General features: G+C 41.8%; 1 protein-coding gene across 3 annotated transcripts in view; it reads right to left on the bottom strand.

The window, feature by feature from the left end:
• Positions 1 to 18519, bottom strand: part of SCLT1 (sodium channel and clathrin linker 1) — a 224926-nt gene that overhangs the window by 88941 nt on the left and 117466 nt on the right. For all 3 annotated transcript variants that reach the window (XR_010322005.1, XM_010590552.3, XM_064285323.1), the window contains exons 10-11: positions 12887 to 12977; positions 5738 to 5829 (exon numbers count right to left, since the gene is read on the bottom strand). Coding sequence is in view for 2 of the 3 variants with exons in the window: in XM_010590552.3 (XP_010588854.1) it covers positions 5738 to 5829; positions 12887 to 12977 (183 nt within the window). In the remaining variant the exon portion in view is untranslated. The remainder of the gene's footprint in view (positions 1 to 5737; positions 5830 to 12886; positions 12978 to 18519) is intronic.

Below are 18519 nucleotides of genomic sequence, written 5' to 3'. Positions count from 1 at the left end.
TGGGTTGAGGCACGTTCTAAATCTACTGCTTGTTTTTCTTCTGTCAGTCAAGCGGCTTGTTTTCTCATATTTTTGATTAAGTTTGTATCTGGCTGAACTTGTTCTGTGGGAATCCCGTGAGGCCGGAGTTGAAAAATATTTTTCCGTAAAATGGATTTGCTTTGCTTCTTCCACGTACCGGTGCTTGCTACAAACCTGGTGCCACTTTAGTTTTTGGGCTTGGGGTTGAACTCCATCCAGGCTCAGAGCCCCCAGGGTAAGGCTATGGTTATACATCCTTAGAAGACTATAATAATTATTATGATTTCCATTTGGTGACATGGTAGAAATAGTTTTCCTGTCAACTTTCTTTGCTAAGTGGCAGATATTTTTCCTAGTCTACCCTTTCAATGAGGGTATAGTCCCTACAAGGGTTCCAGCTTTGGGCAGGCTGGAGAGAGGTTTAGCTTCCTGCCATCTTGTATAGATTCAGCCCTAGATTCATCCTTTACTTACCACTCTGGGTTTTAAAACCTACTGCCGTCCAGTTGATTCTGACTCACAGGGACCCTACAGAACAGAACAGAACTGCCCCATAGGGTGTCCGAGGCTGTACAGTAGCAGACTGCCACATCTTTCTCCCACAGAGTGGCTGGTGGATTTGAACCACTGACTTTACGGTTAGCAGATGAGTGCTTAACCACTGCATCACCAGAGCTCCTTACTCTGTGTTTAGCTCCCTTTGAATTTTCCTTATTTTTAAATGCTCAATTCATAAGCATGTGTTTGTTGTAACTTATCATCAAGGTGTTGACATTAAGAAGGCTCTTTCGGAATCGACTCGACGGCACTGGGTTTTAGGATAGCTAGTTGGCTATTACGCAATCGGAGTAGTCTGCACATTCGTTATGAGTCATTATTTCTGTCTCCTCCATTTCTGGCCTGTGGGGCTAAATTGTTGGTCTATTCACATTTGCCTCAGACCTTAAGAGCCGATGCTTGCAGTGTATCACACCTGCTGGACCTGACTTTTCTTCTTCCTTTGTGCTGACAATGCTGAGACAGAACCCCCATACTGTTGTATTAAAAACCCTGTTTCCTTTCCTGAGCTTCCTCACTCGCCGCCCTACCTTTGCATTTGAATCCTGCTTTTGCTTGGAGGTTATATTTAAATCCAATTCCACCTGCTTAGTATGATTAAGACTGTTGCTGACCTAACTTGTATGAACTCCCTACTTGTAAATCCCTTTAAAAGTAACCTGCCTGCCCACCCTTGGCCAGCAGTTTTGGCAGCAGCAGCTCCGACTGCCTCCTTTGCCTTATACAATGAAATAAAGGTACCTTTCCTGTTCTCCCGACTCGGTCTCTGGCTTTATTAGCCAATACGAGTCAGGCCGAGCAAAAACCTGGGGCTTCCATCCAGTAACAATGTTGAATTTTACCTAAATCCTGAGCTCCCAGGAAAACAAGAGCAAAACAATTCATAAATTCTCCCATTCTGTGTTCTGCAAAATCTCTAAAAACCTCATCCTTTTGTATTTCCATAGAGGGCTAACAGTAAACAACCACTTTGCATCTACCTCCGTCCTTCCTCATGGCTCCCATGTGACTCGTACATGACTCATTTGTTTACCTGCCTCTATAAAGCTTCACTCCCGTTTGTTTTCTTTGAGCTATTCCTCATTAATGAACTTTCTGTCTATTGGAATAGCCTGAATAAAATCAACTCCTTAATTGTCCAGTGCATTTGGTCCTTCACAATACCAAAAGGACCTTAAATTACCCAACTAAAGCTTGGAATGAAAGAAAATTTTAATTAAATTCTATTTTCAATCCCTTTCAATTTATTCCCTTTTAAACTCTCAAACGCACACACAGACACACACACATATACACATCCTTATGGGAACCCAACTTTTCTAAAACGTCTTCAGCCTAGGAAGTGAATATTTGTTAAAGAAAGAAGAAAAAAAAAATGATTCTGATTCTGATTACGTACTGAATGATGCATAAATCTGGATGCGTTCTTTAATAAATTGGGGTGAAATCTCAAGTATCAGTTCAGGTAGACAGTGGCAGCCAACCAAGAGCCAATGATATTATCATGCGATTCCTGTTCCCTAAAGATTTAAGTGTATGAATGATGGCGGTCAAAGGGAGTGGGCGTGATTAAACAGTAAATGATACCTATCAGTCAGATTTAATTCTAAATTTTTACTTATCCTTAGAATACCTTCTTTTTAACCATAGTACTCAATGATGAAGGACCCCTAGTTGTTCAGTGGTTAAGCACTCAGCTGCTAACTAAAAGGTTGGCAGTTCTAACCCACCAGCCGCTCCGAGGGAGGAAGATGTGGCAGTCTGCTTCTGTAAAGATTTACAGCCTGGGAAACCCTATGGTTTCTGTCCTATAGGGTCACTGTGAGTTCAGTTGACTCGACAGCAAGAGGTTTAAAACCAACCCAGTGCCGTCGAGTTTAGGCAGTATTAAATTTCCCCTGATACTATGATTTAAAATCTTTAATTACTCTTCAGAATAAGACAAAAAGAAGGATTTGAGGTTACTGAGAATCAGCTAGGTTCACTTCCGAATCTGCAGGGTAACCTTAAGGGGAATGAAAATGAAGGTGTGCTACGTGCTGCAGTACTAATACAAAATCCGTGATTATCAACAGTTTTATTGCTTTTCAAAAAAGTACTGCATTAAATTTTGCAGAACTCCTCTCTTTCAAAATTATGATACAGATTAACACACTAAGTAAAAGGTCTAGAATCCCACTAAACGAATGATCTTTGAATATATATTCAAAACATACCAGTCTGCGGTTTGCACCTGGCTGATAACCTCAAAGCTGATGGTCTGAACCTAACCAGTGGCTCCACAGAAGACAGTACTGGCAACCTGCTTCCACAGAGACTAAAGCCAGGAGCCCTGTGCAGCAGTTCTTCACTGACACACAGGGGACTGCCACGAGTGGGAGTCGGCTAGTCAGGGATGGGCGGGAGCCGGCTCATCCGGGATGAGCGGGAGTCGGCTGGTCCGGGATGAGCGGGAGTCGGCTGGTCGGGGATGAGCGGGAGTCGGCTGGTCGGGGATGAGCGGGAGTCGGCTGGTCGGGGATGAGCGGGAGTCAGCTCGTCCGGGATGAGCGGGAGTCGGCTGGTCCGGGATGAGCGGGAGTTAGCTCATCGGGGATGAGCGGGAGTCGGCTGGTCGGGGATGAGCGGGAGTCGGCTGGTCGGGGATGAGCGGGAGTCGGCTGGTCGGGGATGAGCGGGAGTCGGCTGGTCGGGGATGAGCGGGAGTCGGCTGGTCGGGGATGAGCGGGAGTCAGCTCCTCGGGGATGACCGGGAGTCAGCTGGTCAGGGATGAGCGGGAGTCGGCTGGTCGGGGATGAGCGGGAGTCAGCTCCTCGGGGATGACCGGGAGTCAGCTGGTCAGGGATGAGCGGGAGTCGGCTGGTCAGGGATGAGCGGGAGTCAGCTCCTCGGGGATGACCGGGAGTCAGCTGGTCAGGGATGAGCGGGAGTCGGCTGGTCGGGGATGAGCGGGAGTCAGCTCCTCGGGGATGACCGGGAGTCAGCTGGTCAGGGATGAGCGGGAGTCGGCTGGTCGGGGATGAGCGGGAGTCAGCTCGTCCGGGATGAGCGGGAGTCGGCTGGTCAGGGATGAGCGGGAGTCGGCTGGTCGGGGATGAGCGGGAGTCGGCTGGTCGGGGATGAGCGGGAGTCAGCTCGTCCGGGATGAGCGGGAGTCGGCTGGTCAGGGATGAGCGGGAGTCGGCTGGTCGGGGATGAGCGGGAGTCGGCTGGTCAGGGATGAGCGGGAGTCAGCTCCTCGGGGATGACCGGGAGTCAGCTGGTCAGGGATGAGCGGGAGTCAGCTCGTCGGGGATGAGCGGGAGTCAGCTCGTCGGGGGTGAGCGGGAGTCGGCTGGTCGGGGATGAGCGGGAGTCAGCTCGTCGGGGGTGAGCGGGAGTCGGCTGGTCGGGGATGAGCGGGAGTCGGCTGGTCAGGGATGAGCGGGAGTCAGCTCCTCGGGGATGACCGGGAGGCAGCTGGTCAGGGATGAGCGGGAGTCAGCTCGTCGGGGATGAGCGGGAGTCGGCTGGTCGGGGATGAGCGGGAGTCGGCTGGTCGGGGATGAGCGGGAGTCGGCTGGTCGGGGATGAGCGGGAGTCGGCTGGTCGGGGATGAGCGGGAGTCCGCTGGTCAGGGATGAGCGGGAGTCGGCTGGTCGGGGATGAGCGGGAGTCGGCTGGTCGGGGATGAGCGGGAGTCAGCTCCTCGGGGATGAGCGGGAGTCGGCTGGTCGGGGATGAGCGGGAGTCGGCTCGTCGGGGATGAGCGGGAGTCGGCTCGTCCGGGATGAGCGGGAGTCAGCTGGTCAGGGATGAGCGGGAGTCAGATCGTCGGGGATGAGCGGGAGTCGGCTGGTCGGGGATGAGCGGGAGTCGGCTCGTCGGGGATAAGCGGGAGTCAGCTCGTCCGGGATGAGCGGGAGTCAGCTGGTCGGGGATGAGCGGGAGTCAGCTCCTCGGGAATGACCGGGAGTCAGCTGGTCAGGGATGAGCGGGAGTCGGCTGGTCGGGGATGAGCGGGAGTCGGCTGGTCAGGGATGAGCGGGAGTCAGCTCCTCGGGGATGACCGGGAGTCAGCTGGTCAGGGATGAGCGGGAGTCAGCTCGTCGGGGATGAGCGGGAGTCGGCTGGTCCGGGATGAGCGGGAGTCGGCTGGTCGGGGATGAGCGGGAGTCGGCTGGTCGGGGATGAGCGGGAGTCAGCTCGTCGGGGATGAGCGGGAGTCGGCTGGTCGGGGATGAGCGGGAGTCGGCTGGTCAGGGATGAGCGGGAGTCAGCTCCTCGGGGATGAGCGGGAGTCGGCTGGTCTGGGATGAGCGGGAGTCGGCTCGTCGGGGATAAGCGGGAGTCAGCTCGTCCGGGATGAGCGGGAGTCAGCTGGTCAGGGATGAGCGGGAGTCAGATCGTCGGGGATGAGCGGGAGTCGGCTGGTCAGGGATGACTGGGAGTCAGCTGGTCAGGGATGAGCGGGAGTCGGCTGGTCAGGGATGAGCGGGAGTCAGCTCGTCGGGGATGAGCGGGAGTCAGCTGGTCAGGGATGAGCGGGAGTCAGCTCGTCCGGGATGAGCGGGAGTCAGCTGGTCAGGGATGAGCGGGAGTCAGGTCGTCGGGGATGAGCGGGAGTCAGCTGGTCAGGGATGAGCGGGAGTCAGCTCGTCGGGGATGACCGGGAGTCAGCTGGTCAGGGATGAGCGGGAGTCAGCTCCTCGGGGATGACCGGGAGTCAGCTGGTCAGGGATGAGCGGGAGTCAGCTGGTCAGGGATGAGCGGGAGTCAGCTCCTCGGGGATGACCGGGAGTCAGCTGGTCGGGGATGAGCGGGAGTCAGCTCGTCGGGGATGAGCGGGAGTCGGCTGGTCCGGGATGAGCGGGAGTCGGCTGGTCCAGGATGAGCGGGAGTCGGCTCGTCGGGGATGAGCGGGAGTCGGCTGGTCGGGGATGAGTGGGAGTCGGCTCGCCGGGAATGGGTGGGAGTCGGCTCGTCGGGGATGGGTTTATTTTATTGAATATGATATTTTTACAAACAATGTCTAGTAAACCAGATTTTAAATTCCTTGATTACAGTTTGATATAACACTCATGAAATACGTATTCTAGTATACTTAGTAAGCTAAAACTCCAATATGGAATACTTTCTGAGGCATATAGACATAGCTAGATGTATTTAATAATTTACCTTGTTTCTAATTGTTTTATACTAGATTGTAACTGCTGTAAGCGCCTATCTGATGCTTCCTCTCTTCCTTGGGCAGACACCATATCCTCCTCCTAGAAAGTAAAAAAAACTGAAGGCTTACTATGAGTATATAAAAATTCAGTACACCATTATACAGCAGAAAGAAAACAGTTCACATTACAAAGTTATGCTGCTCGAATTCTAATATGTAAATTTAAAGAAGCAACATGACTTCGGAAACAAACCATGTGATATTGAAAAAAAGGGGGGCAAGGGCTTCACCAGCAACCTAGTATTTGAAAAACAATAATCAAAACAGTCATTGCATATAGATTTCTACGAATATTTCAAACTATTTATATACTGGAAGTCTAACAAAATAAGGCAGGACTTTGCATGCAGGCAGAATTCTAGAATTTGCTCTCTTTAACCATATTATACTGCCTGTCACTGTCAAGGTAATCCTAATCTCTTTTGATTTAGTAATGCTCAGAAATATATTAACAAAATGCCTAAATCACCGCTATATTCCTAGAATAGACTCTACATGGTCATAAACTTTATCAGTATTTTATTTCAGATGTTTGAATCCACGTACATGAGTAAGAATATCCACAGGCATGTTTATGCAATCTCTGGCAGATGCCAGTATCCACTTTAGATCAAAGCCATAAAATGAGATTTTTTCAACGTTTTGCAAAATTTATATAACATGAAAATTATTTCAGAAAGAAATACAAAAACCTACCTGGGACTGATGTTCTCATTTCATTTTTATACATGATTCCAGGGCCTTTGGCTGCGATTGCATTGAATCTATAAACCAGTTTGGTATAGTAGTATCAAGTCTTCCAGTCCATGATCATGGTATATCTCTAGATTTATTTAGGCTGTGTCTACTTCAATTTTTCTCAGAAATGTTTTATTTTGTTACATTTATCCTGAAGCTTTTCATGCTTTTAGGTACTATATAAACAGTATTGTATATTTATTTCATTTTCAAATTGCTTTTGGCTAGTATGTAGAAATACTACTGATTTTTGCATATTGCCTTTAATCATGTGACCTTATTAATTCTGGTTGCTTTTCTTGTGGACTCCTTAGAATTTTTTATGTATACAATTATGTCTGAAATGAAAGAGGCTTTTACTACTTTGTTTCCAACCTGGATACTTTTTATTTACTTCTCTTGCCATATTGCATGGGATACAAACTCCACTACAATGCTGAATAGGTGAGAGTGGCATCTTTGCTTTATTCTTGATTTTCGGGGAAAAGCGTCTCAGTCTTCCACTATTAAGTATGATGCTGGCTGTGGATTTTTCATGACCTTTCAGATGACTGTTATCAAGCTGAGGAAATTCCCTTCTAATCTTAATTTGCTAAGAGATTTTATCATGAATGGGTGTGGAATTTTGTTGACAGGGTGAGTTTTATTAATTTTTGGATGTAATAAAACACTACATTTCTGGAATAAACCTTACTTGTGAACAATGTGCATTATGTTTTATGCGTTGCTGGATTCAATTTGCTAATACTGTGAAGATTTCTGCATCTAAGTTCATGAGGGGTACTGCTCTATAGTTTCACTATGATGTTTTCATCTGGCTTTGTTATCAGGGTAATATTAACTTCATAAAACAAGTAGGGAAGTGCTCCTGCCTCCTCTATTTTTGTAAAGAGTTTGTGAAAGATTGGTATGATTTCATCCATATCTGCCTGACAGAATACAATACTAAAGCCATTGGGTAAGAAGTTTTCTTTGTTGGAAGGTTTCTAATTATGATTAAAATTTCTTTAATTTATATAATTTTCTAGTTTCCCTCAAGTAATTTTCGGTAGTATGTAACTTTCAAGGAATTTATCCATTCATTCAAGCTGTCATATTTAATGGCATGAAGTTCATTAGTAGCCTTTTCATGTTGGTAGGTTCTATAGTGCTGTTCCTTATTTTATTCATGATATTGGTAATTTGTGTCCTTTTTTTTCTTAAAAAGTTTAATTACATTTTTATCAATTTTATGGATTGTTTCAAAGATCCTGCTTTTAGTTTCATTGATTTTTTTTTCTATTTAATTCATCAATTTTCTATTCTACTGATTTCTGTTCTTTAAAAAAAAATTATTTCCTTTTACTTTCTTTGAGTTAAATTGCTCTTCATTTTCTAGCTTCAATTTAGCTTTCTAGATTGGAAGGTTAGGTCATTGAATTTAAGATTCCCCTTTTTCTAATATATATAATTAGAAATATGTATTATCTTCTAAGCACTGTTTTGGCTGTACCCATAAATTTTGATCTGTGTGTTCATTATCATTCAGTTAAAAATATTTTCTAATATATTTTGTAATTTATTCCTTAGTCCACGGCTTGCTTAGACGTTAATTCTTTAATTTCAGATATTGGAGGCTTTTCTTGATGTTTTACTATTGTTAAATTCTAATTTAAGTCCATACTCTGTAAGATTTCAATCTTTGCAATCAATTAAGACTTATTTTAAGGCCCTGCTTATGGTCTATCTTGGTGACTTTTCTGTGACGTCTTAGGGGAAAAAAAAAGTATATTCTGTAGTTGTTGGCTCTAGTGGTCTATAATTATCAATTAGGATAAGGTAGCTGATAGTGCCATTTAGATCTTCTATATTTTTATTACATTTTTTGGGGGGAGATCTATTGCTCTACCAAGGAGTCCTGGTGTTGCAGTGGTTAAGCACTCGGCTGCTAACCCAAAGGTTGGTGGTTCAAACCCACCAGCCACTGCTGCAGAAGAAAGATGTGGTAGTCTTCTTCCATAAAGATTAGGGCCTTGGAAACCCTATAAGGCAGTTCCACTCTGTCCCACAGAGTCACGATGAGTTGGAACCGACTTGATGGCAGAGGGTTTGGGTTTGGTATTGCTCTATAAATTACTAAAAGAGTTGCATTGAAATCTCCAACTATTACTGTAGATTTGTCTATTTCTCCTTCTAGTTTTGTCAGGTTTTGCTTCACATAATTTCAAACTCTGTTTTGAGTTCTGTTATTGAACCCATATCCATTTATAATTTTTATATACTCCTGATATGTTGACTGGAGCCCTGGTGGTGCAGAGGTTAAGTGCTGTGGCTGCTAACTGAGAGGTCAGCAGTTCGAATCCACTAGTCACTCCCTGGAGACCCTGTGGGGCATTCTACTCTGTCCTATAGGGTCACTATGAATTGGAATCAACTCCACAGCAATAAGCTTGAGCCTGAAATGCTAACCCTTTTATTATTGTAAAGTTTCCCTTTTTGTTCTGAAGTCTATTTTATTTGATATTAACATAAGGCACTTCAGTTTTCTTATGCTTAATGCTTACACAGGCTTTTTTTTTTTTTTTTTAACTTTTTGCTTTCAATCTATTTGGGGCTTTGTTTTTAAAGGATTTCTCTTGAGCATATAATAGGCTTTAAAAAATTTTTTTTTAATCTGACAATGTGACTTTTGATTAGAGTCATCAGTCCATTTATATTTAATATAATTATTGATATGGTTGCATTTACATCTATCATTTTGCTATTTGTTATTTGTATCATCTTTAAAATTTTTTTTATCTCTTCTTTTTTAATTTACTGTACTTTAGATGAAGGTTTACAGAAGGAACTAGCTTCTCATGAAACAGTACACATATTGTTTTATGACATTGGTTAACAACCCCACGACATGTCAACACTCTTCCCTTTTCGACCTTGGGTTCCCTATTACCAGCTTTCCTGTTCCCCCTTGCCTTCTAGTCCTTGCCCCTGGGCTGGTGTGCCCCTTTAGTCTCATTTTGTTTTACGGGCCTGTCTAATCTTTGGCTGAAGGGTGAACCTCAGGAGTGACTTGATGACTGAGCTAAAAGGATATCCGGGGGCTATACTCTTGGGGTTTCTCCAGTCTGTGTCAGGCCAGTAAGTCTGGTATTTTTTTTTGCGAGTTACAATTTTGTTCTATATTTTTCTCCAGCTCTGTCTGGGACCCTCTATTGTGATCCCTGTCAGAGTAGTCAGTGTTGGTAGCCAGGTACCATCTAGTTGTACTGGACTCAGTCTGGTGGAGGCTGTAGCAGCTGTGGTCCATTAGTTCTTTGGCCTAATCCTTCCCTTGTGTCTTTAGTTTTCTTCATTCTCCCTTGCTCCTGAAGGAGTGAGACCAGTGAAGTATCTTAGATGGCCACTCACAGGCTTTTAAGACCCCAGACACTACTCACCAAAGTAGAATGTAGAACTTCTTAACTATGTTATGCCAATTGAGCTAGATGCTCCCTGAGAGCATGGTCTCTGCAGTCCTCAGCTGAAAAATTATTTTGTTCATTCTTTCCTGCTTTCTTTTCTGTTATACAAGTATTTCTTACTAAAAAAAAAAAATTCTTCTACTGGCTTTTAGCTATATCTCTTTGCCTTATTTTTAGAAGTCTCTCTAGGGGTTTCAATATGCATCTTTAACTTATCCCAATTTATTTAGTGCTAATATTTAATTAATTCTGATAAAATGTTGGAATCTTGCAACAGTGTATTTCCATTTACTATCCTGGTCCTTAGTGCTATCATTGTCATATATTACCATCTGCATATTTTACAAATTCATCAAATATAGTGTTTTACATTCTGCTTTAAGCAGTCATATCTTAAAAAGAAATTAGAAGAAAAATAAGTAAATATTTTCTATAGTTCATATTTAATAACATCATAATTACTTCATAATTACTGACATATTTATCATGACTGTTACTCTTAATTTCCTCCTATATCTGAGTTGCCACCTAGTATCATTCTTTTGGGCTAAAGAACTCCTTCAGCATTTTTTGAAGTGCAGGTTTTTTGTTGAAAAATTCTGTTCTTGTTGATCTGAAAATGTCTTCATTTTGCCTTCATTTTTGATGTATAGCTTCATTGGATACAGATTTCTTAGTAGACATTTTTTTTTTCTTTTAGTACTTTGAATATATTGTTCCAATGCTTTCTGCATTCACAGTTTTTAAATAAGAAGTCATTCATTAATCTTATTGCTGTTCCCTTATATATAATGTCATTTTGCTTTTGCTGCTCTCAACAGAAAGATTTTCTCTCTATAATTGGCCATCAGCAGTTTGATCATGATGCATCAAGAAACGGTATTCTTTGTGTTTATTCTAATAGAGGTTTGCTGAGATTCTTGGACCTGTTAATGTTTTGTACAAAACTGGGAAGTTTTCAGCCATTACTGAAATACAGCCATTTTTTCTGCTAGCTCCCCACTTCCCTCTGTAATTCAAATTACACATATGTTAGATGGCTTTATATTGTCCTACGGGTCTCTGAAATCTTGGTCATTTTTCTTTAATCTTTTAAACTCAATAGTTTGGATAGGGAATTTCTATTGATCTGTCTAGAAGTTCTTTGATTATTTCTTCTAATTTTTCCAATCTATCTTTGAGGCCATATAATGAAATTTTTATCTTGGTTATTGTATTTTTTTCAGCTCTAAAATTTCCATTTTAAAATTATTTTCTATTTTTCAATTAAAATTCCTTATATGGTCTTTATTAACTTATTTTATTTTAGTTTAAAAACAAATTTTCTTTAATTTCTTGAACATATTTATAGTAGCTGATTTGAAGATTCTGCCTGCTAAATTCAACATCTCGGCCCACTCAGAGTCAGTTTCTACCAACTGCCTTTAGTGGGTCATACTTTCCTATTTAGTATTTTTTGGTTGAAAACTGGGTATAGTAGACAATACATGGTAGTGCCTCTGGATTCTGTTTTGTTCTTTTGAGGATTATTAATTTTTTTCTTCAAGTAGGTAATTATCTTGTTTAGATTCAAACTTTGAAATCTATCTCCCCTATAGTATGCAGCTGCTGATATCTGTGACCAGTTCTTATTACTTTCCCCTGTTGCTTTTTGAGCTAAGCTGCCAGAAGACCTCCCTGTGCCTGCATAATTTGAGGGTCAGTCAAGGATCTGGGCAGAGGTAGGGCTCACTCTCTTTGTGATTCCTTGTTCCTAGTGATTCCACTGTAATTTCCAGTTGCTCTGCCAGCTTTGGGGTCTGCCCTCTGATACTCCAAACTTAGATGTCTTCAGCATTCTGCAGCCTGAACTGCACATGGTACTCAATTATAAATAGCAGCAAACTCAAATGTCTAGTTCTAAATAACTCTATCTTTAAAAAGTAGGTTTCCATAGTATTTGCCCGCTTTTTTCACCTTTTTTTTTTTTCCCCTCTGGGTCCTTGATCCCTCTCCCCACATACCCATATGCATAGTTTAGTTGTCAGCCATGGATATAGTCAAGAGTTTACACTCAGAATTTAGGACTTATTCTTTTTGTGATTCTCTTGCTGCCAAAATTTCCTCTTCAAATTTCCAACTGCTTTTCTAGCCCTAAACTCTGATCTTGGGCATCTCAAGCCCATACAAGGCTACTGTCTCCTGCTGCTATTTTCCAAAGCTGTAGCTTTAGGGTATGGGGAGAACCCTCAGCTCGGAAAGCCACAAACTCGCAGTTACTTTCTCTTTTTCAATACTTCCCAGTGTTTTAAAAAAATTTATCCAGTTTTTGTAACTGTTATCTTTGGGAGGATTCATGTAAGCCTTTCAGAAATCTACCATTATTAGATACCTATTGTCGAATTTTTACAGATCAGGAAATAAGGCTAGGAAAGTTATACAGCTCGTAAGTGTCAGAGCTAGAACCTTTAATAACTAGACCGTGTAAATCTAAAGCATGCTCTTTCCTTGACACCCTCCTTAAATTTCTCTATTACATGTGTAACAAACTAGAGTCTATTATGCTAACAAATATTTTAAGAACACAAAATGAAGTATGAAACAAAACGGAGTATTAAATGCTTTTCTTTCACCTACTTGTAACCAAATGACCAAAATTTGATCCTGTATTAATTTGCATTTCAGTAGTGATGGGCTAGGGATGATTATGAAGTTTTAATGAGTCTAAAGTGAATGGAAATAAAAAAATGTTTTATGAAATTATTTCCAATATTATGTTTTCCTTCCTAGTATCATACTTTATATTGTGGCAGAATTGAAATGATTAATTCATCTTCTAGTAGCCCTCTTTAACACCTTATACAAAATAGATCAACAATAAAGCATCCAGAACACTAAAGTACAGGCAGCCAATCATCTTAGAAAGAGAAAAATGAATACCTTCTTTTGTATCTGTCCTTGAAGATCTTCAGTCACTTTGGTTAACTCTTCTACTTTTGCTGCTGCAACTCTCAGATCTAACTTGGCTTGCCTAAATAAATTAAGGAATATTACTTTGATAGACCATGAAGATTAAAAAATTAGAAAAGAAATCTAAGTTTGGCAAAACGTAGGACTAACTCTTGTACCTGAAAACGGATCTAAAAGGTAAATTCTGAAAGGTTCCTTTATTATAAATAAAGTACATGTGAAAGGGAATAAAGAGGACAAACAGCTAAATGGAGGGTACAAAGTAGGAGTCATTAATACTTCATTTTGGATGAATTATATTTGATACTCAAATAATTTAATATATCCCATGAGAAAGAACTTTAGCACCTTGGTAAATTACCTAACAACAGGCTGGTGCACTTAGTAAAATATAGTTATTTCTATAATTTCCTGACGTTTATAGAGCTAGAGAAGGGTTACTGATTGGGCTTTTCATTAAAATGAACCTAAATTTCAATTCCTTGATCATTCCTTAAACACCAGAAATACGTTATTTAACCTCTTAGCATAATAAAATTAAAAAATTTGCCACATGATAGTGTAATATTTACTTTCTCCCAAGACTATAGTTGCAAAGGCAAAAAAAAGAAAAAAAACCCAAGTTTTTTGAACATATAACAGTATTAAGTTTTAATACTTTTTTAACTCCCCATAGGAAATGATTTTAGAACAATAATATAAGACTTTCTCCCCCCACCCTCCACTGCACAGGCGATATTGCTTATGGGCCAATCTGTTATTTAGCTGAAAGGTGACCTCCAGGAGTAGTTTCAGTTCAAAGTTGGATATAAGACTTTCTGCAACTGAACAAAAGATTTTTAATATCATACCAATTAAGCACTAAACATGAATACAGAAAACTTTGATTATATATAAAAATACATTTTTAATAAGCTGCTTTGCTGTAGGTATTTATTTCTTAATTATATTTTATGTATATAGTGTAAACAGAAATCACATTAGTGCTACTGAATTTCAAGAAATTATTTGCTGCAGAAAATTTATAAGAAAATGTTACTCGCTTCACATACTTCTGACCCTTTAACGGTATTTATAATTACATTGCTGACTAACATAAAACCATGCTGCTATTGTTGTTGTTAGGTGCTGTCAAGTCGGTTTCAGCTCACAGCAATCCTGTGTACAACACAATGAAACACTGTCTGGCCCTGAGCCCTCCTCACGTCATTGCCATGTTTGAGTCCATTGTTGCAGCCATTGTGTCAATCCATCTCATTGAGCGTCTTCCTCTTTTTTTGCTGACCCTATACTTTACCAAACATGACATCCTTCTCCAGAGACCGGTCCCTCCTGACAATGTGTTCAAAGCCTTGCTATTCTCGCTTCTAAGGAACATTCTGGCTGTACTTCTTCCAAGAGAGATCCATTCATTCTTCTGACAGTCCACGGTATATTCAATATTCTTTGCCAACACCATAACTCAACGGCATTAATTCTTCTTCAGTCTTCTTTATTCATTGTCCAGCTTTCACACGTACTATGAGGCAATTAAAAATATCATGCCTGGGGTCTGGCACACCTTAGTGCTCAAACTGAGATCTTTGCTTTTTAACACTTTAAAGAGGTCTTTTGCTTGAGCAGGTCCTCCCACCCTGATTCTGGCTTAGGTCCCGAAGGCCTTTCCACCCCAGGTCACTCCAACAGCTTACCACAGAAGGTGGGACGGTGAGACCAAGCCCAGCCAAGGCCCCACTGATGGTTCCCAGCCTGAGCCCCACCGCCTACGAAACCTCCCCTACTTCGAGCGGTGACAGCAGTAGCCCCCTGGCCAGCAGCCCTCAGTCCCTGAGGCCTCAGCCCCCACTGACAGTGGTGATTCCTCTCCCCCTCCACCACCACCGTACTGGAGTGATTCCAACTCTACAGTCACCCAGAGCTACCATCTGGTGTCTGCCAGTTTTTCCAACTGACCTACATCCTTCCCAGCCTCTCCCCCACACCTTCCCCTTAATTCATGGCATCAAAACACTGGCTTTGCCCCTTTCCTTGAGACTCAAGAGGGCCAAAGCAACCTCCTTTTGCTTTTTTTTTTCTTTTCCCATACCAAGGGTTGAAAAAAAGGATCCATCCTTATCATTCAGAGATGCCAACTTCTTCCCCTAAATCAGGCTAAGAAGGAACCAGCCAGCTCCTACCTCCTCTTGGTTGTTTCTCTTTCCCACCCTAGCTTATTTTTTGTTTCCCTTCTATCCCCCACCTCTGAAGTGATTTTATGAACTATCACACGCCACCTGAGCCTCCAGTAAAAACAAAAACAGGCTTTCCTGTTGGAGGAAAAAAAAAAAAGCCCCATGCAACAAAAATTTAATAATAGCTAAAATGTATCAGGAACTGCCTTAAATGCATTCCAGACATCATTTCATGTAACATTCATAATAACCCTGTGAATAAAGTACTACTATTATATCATACTGAAGCTGAAGACAGCAAGGTTGATAAGAGGTTTAGCAATTTGCCCAATGATTCACAGAAAGGACTGAAATTGTTAAAGAGTTCTCTGTGATATACTGTCTACCAAAAAGCGGTCCCATTAATATTTTGTAAGATTAAACATTTACAAAAATGGTTTGCTTTCAATAAATCCAGTGCATAAAAATATGACTTTAGCAAACATCAAGTAGCTTTTTCTACTTGCAAAATGATTCACCAAATGAGAAAACAAAAACAAAAAATCCCACCTTACAGCAATAAATTTAAAATCTAATTTAAGCTTAGGGAAAATTCCAGGAGCGCGTCAGCTATATAAATCCATCAATGAATCTATCGCTTATAAAATTCCATATACTTTAAAAGCAAAATTTAAGACCTAAGATATTTGCATATGAATGATAAAACTGAGAAAACTTTCAGTAAGCACGGCATCAGCACTGACTTTGTTTTCTTGCCTTTGGAAAGGGGATAAAATGCTTGTTCTACTTGTCCCAAAGGGTTGTTGAAGAAGTAAAAATAATTTACATTGAAGTGCACTGTAAGCTACAAAAAAACATAAGATCATAGCACGATTACAAATTATCTGTTAGAGACACAGAGGAAGTAAGGTGTGATGTGGAGAACACGTGGCTGGAGTAGGGAACTGAATGCTGTCACTAACTAGTACTGCAGCCTTAAATCCACTTGGCCACTCTGAGTCTTGGCAAACTCAAATTCAACAATAGGGAAGTAGATTAATCTCCCAAGACCAAAACTTTGTAACAGACGCTTCCCTCATTTCTATCTAATTTTCCTAATGATTTCACTTCAAAATTGTGTCTCAACTGTGTATTCCATCTCTACTTCCATGGCCCAACCTCTGGCCCATCATTACATCCCAGGGCTATTCCAACAGATTCCAAATTGATCTCTTTACTGCTGCTCTCCTCTTCAATTCATCTTTTATAATACACCTTTATCTGGAAAAGTTAACTACTGATGAAAATTCCTGTTTAAAAAAAAACTCTAGGTTCCACACTTCTTTTGGCGTGAAACATACACTCTTTTGAGTGAACTCAGACAGTCTCATGTTTTGCAATTCCCCTATTACGGATTGAAATGTGCCCCCCCCCTCGAATGTATTGGAACACTAACCCCTATACTTGTGGATATAACCCCATTTGGGAATAGAGTTTTACTTAATGAGGCTGTATCAGTATAGGATATGTCTTAAGTCAATCACTGTAGAGATATAAAAGAGCATATTAGGAAAAGAAGCAAGGAAGCACAGATGGGGGAAGACATACGCCACCCTACATAAAGATTCCCAAGGAACTGAGGAATAAAAATTGACAGAGACAAGGACCTTCCGCCACAGCTAACAGAGACAGAAAGCCTTTCCCTAGAGTGGGTGTCCTGAATTGATATTCCTAGCCTCTTAAACCATGAGAAAATAAGTTTCTGTTCGTTAAAGCCACCCATCTGTGGTGCTTCTGTTACAGCGGCACTAGAGAACTAAGACACCCCTCCATGTAATTTATGTTCCAGGTATAAAAAACTACCAATCCACTGTTTCTTAAACACATCCTTGTCTCTTTTTTCACATGTCTGATTGGACTGATCTTCTCCCTCTTTTTCTGTCAAATTCCCAGTCTTTAAGACCTAGGTCCGCTGCTATTCGTATGGTTTTCACTGGCTAATGGTTTTCAGAAGTAGACTGCCGGGTCCTTCTTCCTAGTCCGTCTTAGTCTGGAAGCTCAGCTGAAACTTGTCCTCCATGGGTGACCCTGCTGGTATCTGAATACTGGTGGCATAGCTTCCAGCATCACAGCAACACACAAGCCCCCACAGTACGACAAACTGATAGACACGTGGGGGACTTCTTCACTGCAAATACCTTCTTTGACCAAAATAAACGGCGACTATACACATAGACCTCACCAGATGGAACACGCAGAAATCAAATTGACTACATCTGTGGAAAGAGACGATGGACAAGCTCAATATCATCAGTCAGAACAAGGCCAGGGGCCGACTATGGAACAGACCATCAATTGCTCATATGCAAGTTCAAGCTGAAACTGAAGAAAATCACCGCAAGTCCACGAGAGCCAAAATAGGACCTTGAGTATATCCCACTTGAATTTAGAGACCATCTCAAGAATAGATTTGCTGCATTCAACACTAGTGACCAAAGACCAGATGAGTTGTGGAATGACATCAAGGACATCATCCATGAAGAAAGCAAGAGGTCACTGAAAAGACAGGAAAGAATAAAAAGACCAAGATGGATGTCAGAGGAGACTCTGAAACTTGCTCTTGAGCATCGAGCAGCTAAAGCAAAAGGAAGAATTGATGAAGTAAAAGAACCAAACAGAAGATTTCAAAGGGCCTCTCAAGAAGACAAAGTAAAGTATTATCATGACATGTGCAAAGGGCTGGAGATGGAACCAAAAGAGAAGAACATGCTCGGCGTTTCTCAAGCTGACAGAACTGAAGAAAAATTCAACCCTTTAGTTGCAATAGTGAAGGATTCTATGGGGAAAATATTAAACGACACAGGAAACATCAAAAGAAGATGGAAGGAATACACAGAGTCATTATACCAAAAAGAATTAGTCGATATTCAAACATTTTAAGAGGTGGCATATAATCAGGAACCGATGGTACTGAAGGAAGAAGTCCAAGCTGCTCTGAAGGCACTGGCAAAATACAAGGCTGCAGGAATTGATGGAATATCAATTGAGATGTTTCAACAAACAGATGCAGTGCTAGATGTGCTCACTCGTCTATGCCAAGAAATATGGAAGACAGCTTCCTGGCCAACTGACTGGAAGAGATCCATATTTATGCCTATTCCCAAGAAAGGTGGTCCAACCGAATGTGGGAATTATAGAACAATATCATTAATGTCACACGCAAGCAAAATTTTGCTGAAGATCATTCAAGAACAGCTGCAGCAGTATATCGACTGGGAACTGCCAGAAATTCAGGCTGGTTTCGGAAGAGGACATGGAACCAGGGATATCATTGCTGATGTCAGATGGATCCTGGCTGAAAGCAGAGAATACCAGAAAGATGTTTACCTGTGTTTTATTGACTATGCATTCGACTGTGTGGATCATAACAAACCATGGATAACACTGCGAAGA

The sequence above is a fragment of the Loxodonta africana genome, chromosome 5 (assembly GCF_030014295.1).
Source record: "Loxodonta africana isolate mLoxAfr1 chromosome 5, mLoxAfr1.hap2, whole genome shotgun sequence".
In the NCBI taxonomy this organism is placed as follows: domain Eukaryota; kingdom Metazoa; phylum Chordata; class Mammalia; order Proboscidea; family Elephantidae; genus Loxodonta; species Loxodonta africana.
Note: the sequence above shows the minus strand (reverse complement) of the source record. Positions and strands in the feature narration are given on the sequence as shown.